Genomic DNA, 12,077 nt, shown 5'->3' with positions numbered 1-12,077 from the left:
TTCTTTACTCCCCAGAGAAATCAGAAAATGGTTGTAATAAAGTCATAACGGATCGCATGACATGTTAAGGTTGTGAGTTTACAGGCAAAGGTGCTAGCGTGGCGATGTGATTTATCCTTCAGTTTCTCCACTATCCTGCTGCAGGGGGAAAGAAGGTATTAATAACCCGTCATGCAAGAAAAAAATTGACACTACTATAAAAATAATCCTTCACTATCTGTTTTTTCTTCACTGGCCTCCCACTGCTAAACTAAATGAGTAACGTTGTGAAAGTATCCATTCTTTACCATCAAAATATTAGCCTTAATTTGATTTTTCTCTTTCGCTTTTGTCTTCATGTGAGGGGAATAAAGCTAGCTAAAAATAACTGTGATAATTCTCCACGTAGCAGTTCCCCAGCAGGTGCCAAGAAACGTACAGATCTTGTGATGGGTGGATCAGCCCTGAAATATTACAAGAATTACCAAAATGTGGACTTGAGGGAGGAAGCGAGGTGCCAGCATTGATACAGGAAACGCTTTGCATTGTATTGCACTTGCTTTCAGGGTAGCCTACTTCCTTCTCAAGGTCTCACCTGCTTATATAGTCACCTTACTATTTTGCGTTAAGCTCGGTTATTGTATTCTTTTACACATGGGTAGGAGGCTCTGGTTGCATGCTCTTGAATTTAGAATACTTCCCTCTGCAAGAAATAAAAAGCCCATATCAAACTGGTTTTAGCGGTAAAGGGAGTTTTATTGGCTTATCTTGCTGAAAAATCTGAAAGTAGATGACTTCAGGTTAGGGTTGATCCAGCCCCTCCATAGTGTTGCCGCAGACTTGGTTTCTTTCCTTTTGCCAGCTGTACCTCTGCTTTAGATCAAGAGTGGTCCCAAGATGACCGGCAGCAGCTTTGGTGGGGGGGAGGGGTATCAAAGTGTCTCAGAAAAAACTTTGTCTCCATATTCTTACTTAGGTCTAACTTAGGTCATATGCCTGTCACTGGAGCTGGGAGAATACAGTGCACTGATTGGCTTAGCCTAGGTCACAGGATCTGTGTCTGTAATTGGGGGTGGAGTCTGCTTCCCAGAACCAAAGATCCCTAGAGATAGATGTTGTTGCGAAGGGAAGAGGAGAGAGGTGATGCTGGAGAAGGAACCAACACATGTCTAGTGCATATGGCTTATCAGTCCCTATAGCATGAACAAAGTATACACAAGCAGACCTCAGAGATACTGCAGGTCGGTTCCAGACCACGGCAGGAAACTGAGTCACACGAATTCTTTTGTTTCCCAGTGCATATAAAAGTTAATGTTTACACCATAGTGTCATCTATTTGCTGTACAATAATAGCATTATGTCTTTAAAAATAATGCACATACCTTAATTTTAAAAAACTTATTGCTAAAAAATGCTAACCATCATCTGAACCTTCAGTGAGTTATAATGTTTTTGCAATAGTAACATCCAGGATCTCTGGTCACAGATCACCATAACAAATATAATAATAATAACGTTTGAAGTATTACAAGAATTACCAAAATGTGGCACCGAGACACAAAGTGAGCAAATGCTGTTGCAAAAATGGAGACAACAGACTTGCTCAACACAGGGTGGCCACAAAGCTTCAATTTGTAAAAACTGTGGTATCTGTGAAGTGCCGTAAAGCAAAGCACAGTAAAGTGAGGTATGCCTGTATTTTGTTGTTCTTGTTGTGAGCGTTTCAACTGATAAATACTGTGCCAGAAATACGTCACTGAAGGCAGGGCCCTGTATATTTTTCTGCCGGTTCCCTGGTCCTCATCCCTGCTTTTCCTAGAGCTTGTTGGAAGAGAGGTCAAGAAGGGAGCTCCTTCCTTGGGCCCTGAATCTGAAATGGGGAGAAGGATGAGAGCAGAGAAATGGAGGCATTATTGTCTGTTGGATAAAATGTAATTCATGAAAAGAATTTTTATTCTTTGCAACACTGTTCGTAGAGGAACAAGCTTAATGCAACTGAAATATAGTAAGAAACATCTTTTGAATTTGTCCATTTCCCACAATTTAGACGTTCCCGTTTACAATTCTGTTGTTGTCCCCCCTCCCCCTGCCCTGCCCTGTGCCACGTCCTTGTCCACACCTGGCTTTTCAGTGAACAATAAAGAACGTGTGAATGCATGTAAATGACCCGGGCTCTCTTCCGCCTTCCCTCTTCAGTGGGCAGTTTGCAGTCGTGAAGAAATGCCGTGAGAAAAGCACCGGTCTACAGTATGCGGCCAAATTCATCAAGAAAAGGAGGACCAAATCCAGCCGGCGGGGTGTGAGCCGGGAGGACATCGAGCGGGAGGTCAGCATCCTGAAGGAGATCCAGCACCCCAACGTCATCACCCTGCACGAGGTTTACGAGAACAAGACGGATGTCATCCTGATCCTGGAACTGTGAGTGCAGTGGCGGGGCCACACACACACACACACACGCAGGATTTTTCACCATTGCTGTCAGCACTCATTACATGAAAGGGTAAAATTGAACCGGAATCACTCAGGGGCGATTATAGGACTTGTTTTTGAAGCGTTTAGCTTATGTTCTCGGGCACACCCTGCCCATCGGGGATGTTACTGTGGGAAATTGATTGGAGCACGTTGTGCTGGGACGCATCCCTCTGTCCCTGGCGCTCTGCCTGGCGGCCCCGCTTCTTGTGATGAGTCCAGCAGCGTGGGCTGTGGGCTGGCTGGCGGGAGAGGAGAGGAAGTCCTCCAGGAACGCGCAGCAGGGAGCGTCTCTGGGCTGTTTGGATGGAGGAGACATTAGTACTCTGAGGGCAGAGGGAGGGATGGATGGAGCAAGATCGGGTGGTTCTTAGTGACGACAGACCCCACCCGTTTCCTGGAGCCCTAGATTCGGATGTGCCCTTCCACCAGCCCAGAAGCTCCCCCTTATTTGCAGATCTCTTAGGGCCAAGAGGTGATTTTTGAGACTAGAGGAGATGGAAGTGAAGGGAGGTTTATGGAGGACGCAGCCCAACCCCGGGCCACCGCACTGTGGGGACCTGGCTTTGCAGTCATAGGGCCTGGGGTGCTCACAGATCCTTGTCTTGTCACGGGAACCTGGGTACACTCCTTTCTGCATCCGAGCAACAACCTTCTTAACTATAAATTTGGGTCAGTAATACCTACCTCATCTACCTACCTTTTTGCTTTGAGGAGATAAATGATACGAGAATTTAGGCGTACGCAGTGTCTGGCTCATGGATGTGTTTAATACATGTTTCTAGGAAGTTCGCAGCCTCTGCACTGGTGACGTTTTGGGCTGCATAAATCCTCGTTCAGGGGGCATTGTAGGATGTTGAGCAGTATCTCTGGCTTCTACCCACCAAATTCCCCAGCTGTGACACCAAAAATGCCTCCAGACATTGCCCCATGTCCCTTGAGGGCAGAATCTTTTATCTCCCTTCCCCCCTCCCCTCACTGAGAACCACTGCTGTATGGGAAGAGCAGGACTTTAAGACCACAGAGGATTAAGGCGCCTGCTCAGGCTTCAGCAGAGAAAGGAGCGGAATCACATTATAATCCTTGCTGTGGCTTTATTGGAAACCAGACAGAACTGCGATCAAAATCGAGGGCAAATCCTTTATCATCTCTGAGACTAAATTTCCTCCCTTAAGGCTGTTATAAGAGATGATGAATGCAAAGTTCCTGAGAAAGAAATTATACAGATCACAACTGTTTTGACTTTTCAGAGAATAGCCCAAGAATGTCATTAATCCCCTTTATATACCAAAATAGACAAATGATGCCTGTAAGTTATTGCAACCTGCTCATGTAAATTCTGGGTTCAGCTTCTGTGGACTGACCCCTAGTCCATAGATATGTTCCCTTAGGTGCATTTATCCTATGTATAAGATGGGTGTCATACAGTTACTTTTTTACCACTTGATTAAAAAAATTTTTTTTAATTATACAGTGAATTTGATGTTGGAGGAGGGTTGTATAATTCTATGAAAGTTAACACGTGTAGATTTGTGTAACTGCCACCCAAATCAGGATGCAGAATAGTCGCATCACCCCCAAAACTCCCTGGTACTAGCCCCTTATGGTCACACCTACCTTCCACCCCGTGCCCTCTGGCAGTCATTGGCTCCATCACTGTAGTTTTGTCTCTTCATAAATCATATAAATAGGATTATACAGTATTCAATCTTTTGAGACTGGCTTCGTTCATTCAGCGTAATGCGTTGAAGATTTGTGCATGAGAGTCCCTTGCTCTTTTTTACTGCTGAGTCGTATTCCACTGTGTGGTGTTTATCTCTTCACCCACTGAAGGACATTTGAATTGCTTGTAGTATTTGGTGATCATGAGGAAAACTACTATAAACATGCAGGCTTGTGTGTAAACATAAGTTTTCATTTCTGTGGGGTAAATACCATGGAGTGGGATTGCTGAGTCATGCGGTAACTGCACGTTTAATTTTAGAAGAAACTGCCAAACTGTTTTCTGAAGTAGCTGCACCATTTTACAACCCGTCCAGTGGCTCCATCAGCACTTGTTATCGTCAATATTTGTTTTTTGGGTTTTTTGGTTGAAGTATAGTCAGTCCTTCTACTCCACCATCTTGGCACTCCCCCGTCCAGTATTTATGTTTAATTGTAACCATTCTATTAGGTGCTTTACGTGGTTCATTGCTTGGCAACCTTGAAAAAGAACTGAGCAAGCTTATGAAGAGTGGCTGTTAGGTGGAAGGGGCAGGAGGGGCCTTAGGAGACGGCCCCTTCCCCACAGGGTCAGATGCATGTTTGTCTCCCCTGGGTATTTGTTCCTCAGATTCCAGCATCCCCTGTGAGCTGATTGTCTCTGCCTTTTCACCCACCAGGCATGTGAAGGGTGGTGGTGGTTACTTTTATGTGTCAGTTGACTGGGCCACAGGGTATCCTGACATTTGGTTAAGCATTATTCTGGATTGTGTCTTGAGGGTGTTTCTGGGTAAGATTAACATTTGAATCAGTAGACTGAGTAAAGCGGATTGCCCTTGCCAGTGGTAGGTGGGCCTCGTCTAATCAGTTGAAGGCCTGAATAGAACAAAAAAGCTGACTTTACCCTGAATAAAAGGGAATTCCTTCTACCTGATGGCCTTCAAGCAGGGACATTGGCTTTTTCCTGCCTTCAGACTGGAGGTGAAACATTGGATCTCCTGCGTCACCAGCTGGGTCCTGTCGACTCACCTTGTCAGCCTCCATGATTGTGTGAGTCAGCTCCTTAAAAATAAATCTTTCTCTCTTTGTATATGTACATCCTGTTGGTTCTGGTTCTCTGGAGAACCCTGACTAGTACAGGGGGACTAAGGCCTGAGGAGGGAACGTTCACCCTTGTTTTCATGTCACAAGTCTGCCCCGTTTTGTATCCACAGGTACTTTGCCATGAAGAGGTGCTGTAATTTTTAATAGACTATTCAAAATATTAGATCTGCCCCAGAGAAAGAGTCATCTTTGCCTTTGAGAAAATTATTGTCGTTCTAACAGCTTTAAAGGAAGATTGAGTCACCAGTGACTTATCCCATCTCCTCTTTCCTTTCTCAGTACTGCTGAGATACAGTGTTTGTTAAAGAGAGAATAAAATGTAAGAATTTGTCAGAAAACAGCCCTGCAGTGTAACAGTGGCCCCTTGTCTGTATCCTCTGGTTCAGTAATGATCATCTTTGAGTGGATATATTTTTTCATTTACTGCTTTGGGATGAACTCCATGGCAAGTATAGCTTCCTGCAGGCTTCCTGATGAAGCTTGTTTCCCTGTTGAAGCCTGTCTCCATGTGGTTGGATGAATTTCCACCCCTGAACTCCAGGCCTGTCCTTACCACTGAGACAGAGACCCCCAAACCGCTTCCCTACTCAGTATTTCATGAGCCACCTCCAGTGATCTGGGTGAGAAACAGACGTGGTATCTTTTCTGTCCTTTGTACAGAAGCTACTTGGTATCTGCATTAAAGGCACAGTTGTCAAATCCTAGTCCATAGTCTACCCTTTAAAATTTCTGTAAGCTCTAAAAGTAGTTTTGAAGAATGACTTTTCCCCCAACACACTCTACTGGAAAACGACCTTCCCACAGCTGATCTGTTACAGCTTTCTTCCTCAACTTGCTGCTCGGAAACAGCGAAATATTTCAGGCTGTGGATAGTTCAGGTTTCCTCTGATCAGACATGGGTCAAATCCAAAAGCCTTTAGGGGCCAGACAGGTGATGTAAATGAGCGAGGTGGGTCTACATAAAGCCTCAGTGTTGGGTAGGCATCAGGGAATGGTGGGGACTGTGGCTAACTGAAACTCTGTGCCCCACCTCTTGGGGGGCAGCCACTCATCAGTTGATTGTTGCCATGTGGGATTAGGGATCCAGTGCTGGTAGATCTTGCAGTTTTTTCAAGAACAGTCTGGTATTTAGGTTTTTAATTTTGGCAGTTAATTCATAGCTTTCATGATCAGACAATATAAAACCAACCTGAAGGTCACAGAACTCTAGATTCTAGCCTGTTTTATGTAAGCAGTAAGCATTAGTTGATTACTAATGTGGGAGAAGCAACATGGGATCAGTATAGTCAGAGACAGCCCCCAAGGCTAGCAGTTCTGTTGAAAAGGCAAGATACACACGTAGCATTACAAAATGATTTTTTAATGTACGGTTAATGTAGAGTTTAAAAATGGTTCTCAAACTTTAGTGTGCACCTGAATCTCCTGAAGGCTTGTTAAAATATACATTATCTTGCTGTTGTTCCAGAGTTTCTAAGTCAGTGTGTCGAGGGTGGGGCCCAAGAATTTATGGTTTAAACAAGCTCCCAGGTGATGCTGTTGCTAGTATGGGGTTCCCCTTTTGAGAAGCTGTTACAAGTTGAATTGTGTCCCCCCAAAATATGCTGTTGTGTAACCCCCAAAATATATTGATATCCTGAGCCTCTCTACCTCAGAATGTCACCTTATTTAGGATTAGGGTGGATGCAGGTGTCATTGGTTAAAATGAGTCATGGAGGGGGAATAGTGTGGGCTCCTTGTCCCATGTGACTGGTGTCCTCATAAGGAGAAGGCCATGTGGAGATAAGAGGATTGGAGCAATGCACCCACGAGCTACTAGAAGTGGATGGGGGTCTAGCTCAGTGGTAGAGCATGTGCTTAGCATGCATGAGGTCCTGGGTTCAATCCCTAGTATCTCCATAAAAACTAAACAAATAAACAAACAAAACCTACAAGCTACTAGGAGATAGACCTGGAACAGATTCCCCTCCAAGCCCTCAGAAGAAACTAAGACCATAAGCCCACACCTTGTTTTCAGACTTCTGGCCTCCAGAACTGTGAGACAATAAATATTTGTTATTTTAAGCCACCCATTATATGGTACTTTGTTATAACAGCCAGAGCAAACTAATGTCAAAGCACTAGTTGAATAGATTGTGGTATATTTATACAATGGAATACTACTCAGCCATAAAAAAGAATGAAATAATGCCATGCAGCAACATGGATGGGCCTAGAAATCATCATTCTAAGTGAAGTAATAAGCCAGAAAGAAGAAGAAAAATGCCATATAATACCACTCATATGTGGAATCTAAAAAAAAGGGGGGAAAAGGACACTATGAACTCACCTGCATAACAGAAACAGACTTGCAGATATAGTAAACAATCCTGTGGTTACCAAGGAAAGGGGATGAGAAAGGATAAATTTGGGAGTTTGAGATTTGCAAATGTTAGCTACTGTATATAAAAATAGATTTAAATAAAAACAAGTTTCTTCTGTATAGCACAGGGAACTACATTCAATATCTTGTAGTAACTTTTAATGAAAAAGCATAGGAAAACTAATATATGTATGCATATGCATGACTGGGACACTGGGCTGTACACCAGAAATTGACACATCGTAACTGACTGTACTTCAATTAAACAAAAGAAAAGAAAACTATCATTGCTAGAACTGGAAACCACTGACATGTAAAATTCTGTAAGCTAGCTGAAAAGAAATGGTAGCCTGGGATGCAGGAATCTTACTCCTTGCAGGAGGCTTGGGCAGAAGAGGGCTGGAAGGGGTGGGTGATTCTACCTTAAGGCTGGAGTGGCCATCACCTCATCACCTCTGCTTCGGGAGGGTCACCTAAGTTTTGGATTATCTGTCTGAAAGGTTACCTTATTAATCTTTACAAAGGGAAAATCCTGGAATTGCCACGTAATTTGTGGCTTAGTGCATTGTTCCAAAGAAATCAAGCCAGTTGGGGTTCTCCGGCCCTAAATTTTCCTTTGTTTGTTCTGCTGTTACTGAGTCCAAACTTGCTCTGCTTACTGCACAAAAGGCCAATAAATTGGGAAACAAGGTGTTGAGGCAAGCAAGTGTTGGAAAGCTGGCAGACTGAGAAGATGGCAGACTAATGTCCTGGAGAACCATCTTACTCAAGTCAGAGTTCAGGCTCCTGTTATACTAAAAAGGGGAGGGGATGTGGTTGGTTGTTGCAGACTTCTGGGTGTAGGAATTCTTTGTTCTTGGCACCCTTTGTTCTTGCAGCTGTCCACGTGGGTCAGGTCATGTTGCCCCTGTAAAACCTCCAACAAAACAAATGTTATTTTTCATTCTGCAGCGTATCTTTACGAGTGCAAAAGTGTTAATATTCTTAAAGGTCGAAGTCTGGAGAATAGAATATCCTGTATATTTCAGGCTATAGTCAATATTCTTTTATAAAAAAGTGCAGAACCAGCAAGACTGAAGCCTAGAAAACAGGGCACAGGGTTAAAGCCAAAAGAACAGATCTAATATGGAGTCAAATTTGCTTTTTTCTATTACATTGCTTGGAATTTAAGGCAGGTCTTTAAATCAGAGTAACCACTCCCTCCCCTTTTCTTCCTTCTCTCCCTCTCTCTTGTCACAGGAAATTCAGTTTAATTAGTGCAATATACTGTGGTTGTAGCCCAGCACAGGGCATGGAAGGAATAATGCATTCTATTTTTTTTTAATTTAAAAAGGTAAATTTTATTAACTTTTCTATTGCGGTGGAAAACACCTAACATAAAATGGACCATTTTAACCATTTTTAAGTACACCGTTCAGCAGTGTTAGGTATATTCGCCTTGTGCAGCAGATCTCCAGAGCTCCGTCATCTTGCAAAGTGGAAACTCTACACCTATGCAACAACAACCCTCCTTTCTTAGCACTGTTTTTTGACTTTGTCTAAGTTAATAATTTCTGAAATTCAGTTTGTTCATTGCAAACAACTGCCAAGTTATGTTCAAGCACTTGTGTAATGTTAGATCACTTTCTGCGGGATCATTGTGAAGTTGGCTCACTCTCTCGTAGCTAAACCAGGATGCAAACTAATAAGAATATAAATATGATTTTTTTCATCGTATATCAGCACAGTGGGTGTATGTGGATGAATTCATGCTGCACTGTCAGCAAATCCAGAATTGCAAGAGCCTTTCAAGAAGCAAATGCAGTGATTAAAGTGATGGTTTCAAGCTACCTTCAAAGTGGAGAAGTCTTGCTAAGCTGAATGCAGTTGTAGGAACATAAATGATGCTGGTAAATGAGGTGTGTCTGATGCGGGAAGCCTTTCAGTCTCCCACCCCCAAGCACACTCAGATTTCTTAAATACCTTTTTTTTTTTTTCCCTGTTAACATTTATTCTGTCTTCTCTGAGCTCGAGCCAGCTCTTTTGACTTTTTGAACTTTTGTTTTTATTCACAAAGGTAATTTCAAGAACTGTTCTGGGTTACACTTTTGGCATCTGGCTGCTCAGATACCTACTATTAGGCAAGAACAGAGATCTGAAATGCATTTGGCAACAGTCTCAACCTTTCGCAACAGAATTAAATCGTGTAGAATAGGTTATTTTCCACTCAGACATTCTCTTGAGAAATAAAACCTGTCTGTATGTCTTCCCCCACGCTCTTTCTTGCCAGATTGGTTGAAAGTGTTTCCTTAGTGTTTATTAAATGGGCATTTTTACTCACTTAAGTGGATTATTTGATTTCCAGACGGTGTTAGAAAAATTGAGACAATGAAAATCATAAAAATAAACCATGTAGTATCTGTGAGCTCATAGATGTGTTCTTATTATATGGTCGTAACTTTAAATATCCGGCTCGATGTTCTCTGTGCTGTACATGTGAATGGCAGACAGTGAGTGTTTGAAATCTTTGTCTCCAGGAAAGACGTGTGATTGTTGAGCTTGGTAAACTGGGGTGAACTGGCCTGCCAGCCAGCCTCCGAGACTTCCGTAGCTCAGTGATGCGCTAGTCTTAACCCTTCCCCGGGGACCACAGATTCTGCTTTGTGATGCTCTGGGGTACTGCAGATCCCTGGGAACTGGTCACGCTTCCTCTTGGAAACTCGCAACCGCTTCACAGACATTATTCTTCCTGTCTTGGTCAACCACTGTCCTAACCAGCGCTTCAAGAGGACCTAACGGAAGGGAGCTCTGTGGAACTGCAGCTTCAGCTGACCCTTCAGACATTCTGGTTTCTCCTCTTGCTCTGTTTCCTCTCCTTGCTGCTCTGGTTTCTTCTGTCCGTGATGGAGGCCACCTCAGTCACAATCACAGCCTCCCTGCACTTCTCAGCTTCTGTACCCGCAGAGCCCAGGCCCCTCCCAGGCCTAGGGCTGGCATTTTGGTGGTCCAGGCTCAGCCCAAACCTTCTGCCCGGCTTTTCTCCACGCTGGTCATACGGCACCCACGTCTAGGCACGGTGCGCCCAGAATTCTAGGGTGGTGGTTGGGGTCAGCTTTGGAGACAGGAAGCTGGGGAGACTCGCCCCCAGCTGGTGCTCCAGAAGAAAGAGCACCCAGGTCACAGGCCATGGGTGGGATCCCCTTACCAGGCTAGTGTTTAGGGCAGATCAGTAACAATCTCGCCAGACCATCCATGAGCCCCTCGGAGCCTCCCCGCTGCCTCATTGCAAAATGCTGTTAAAAACCACATACAAATACTTCTAGAAACAACCTGATACTGCTTTTTTTCTCTCAATTTGTATTTCCAAATAACTGAATATTACCTTACTTTTTTTTTTTAAAAGTTGGGTTTATTTATTTATTTTGTTTTGTGAGGGAGGGAGGTATTTAGGTTTATTTATTTTCTTTTTAGAGGAGGTCCTGGGAATTGAACCCAGGACCTCATGCATGCGAAGCATGTGCTCTACCACTTTGAGCTACACCCTCCCCACTTACCTCACTTCCTTACATTTAGCCACTTTTTTTTTCATGTGTGTAACCTTTTATCACCGTGGTCAAAACCGCTCTAATGCAGATGCAGAACCTCAGGGCTCTCGCAGGGCAGCAGTCGGTGTTGGCTTGTTCCATCCTGAAATGCCAGTTTCCTTTCCAGTCTCTAAACTGATGCAGATGCCAGGCGTGGCTACAGGGAGGCGCAAACGCTGATGTCTTGATGAAATTAGGTGTATGTGAGATGTGGGCTAACGGCCCTGGTCCTCCCTCAATGGCAGAATATCCCCCCCCCCACGCAATATTTTGATGGGAAAACTCAAGTAAAATTGATCATTTCAGAAACAGAGGGTAGAATGTTCTCTCCTTCTGAGGCACGTCCAGTTTGGTGTGGATCTTTGCAAAATGAGAGAGGATAAAGGATGAGAGAGGCTTTCCTTGGAGAAGAGAGGGAAGCTGCACTTGGACTCTTGGGCATCAGTCAGCCCCTGCCTCGAGTCCTTGGGTGTTAAATCTCAGACGGTAGCTTCTCGGGGAAGGAGTTTTCTCCTTTGAGCCCTGAAGTTCTGCTGAGCCCGGAAGGACTTAGCCTCCAAGGTCTACTGCCCGTCCTTCCTAAGCCGTCATCTTTGGGGGTTGAGGGGAAGGGGGATGAATCAAAAAGACCACCTTGGAGCTGGGAGGGCATTCCAAGCTCCCCTCACCCTCTTCCCCACCGCGGGCTGCAGTCACCTTGGACCATCACCTCCTGGGGCAGCAAATTTAAATCCCAGTGACTCGAGAGCCACATTGGCTCCTCCTCAATTTGAAAACAGTGACGCAGCAGCTTTTGAAATCTACCCTGGACTTTGAGGACCTTTCCGTTTCTCTGTTCAGTGCTGCTCCTCTGGCAGCCATGTGGTTCTTGCCCCTCATTTCTTAGCATTCCCATGATGCTG

At 44.2% G+C, this 12,077-nt stretch overlaps 1 protein-coding gene and 1 non-coding gene across 7 annotated transcripts in view; one reads left to right on the top strand and one right to left on the bottom strand.

Annotated features, from left to right (window-relative positions):
• Window positions 1–12,077, top strand: part of DAPK1 (death associated protein kinase 1) — a 179,868-nt gene that overhangs the window by 89,540 nt on the left and 78,251 nt on the right. For all 6 annotated transcript variants that reach the window (XM_072959179.1, XM_072959178.1, XM_072959180.1 and 3 more), the window contains exon 3: window positions 2,176–2,397. In XM_072959179.1, the coding sequence (XP_072815280.1) occupies window positions 2,176–2,397 (222 nt within the window). The remainder of the gene's footprint in view (window positions 1–2,175; window positions 2,398–12,077) is intronic.
• Window positions 11,063–11,137, bottom strand: TRNAA-CGC (transfer RNA alanine (anticodon CGC)). The gene has a single exon. It is a non-coding gene; the product is annotated as a tRNA-Ala (tRNA).

The sequence above is a fragment of the Vicugna pacos genome, chromosome 4, assembly GCF_048564905.1.
Source record: "Vicugna pacos chromosome 4, VicPac4, whole genome shotgun sequence".
Lineage (NCBI taxonomy): Eukaryota > Metazoa > Chordata > Mammalia > Artiodactyla > Camelidae > Vicugna > Vicugna pacos.
The sequence above is the reverse complement of the archived record's forward strand: the minus strand, read 5'-3'. Positions and strand labels throughout refer to the sequence as shown.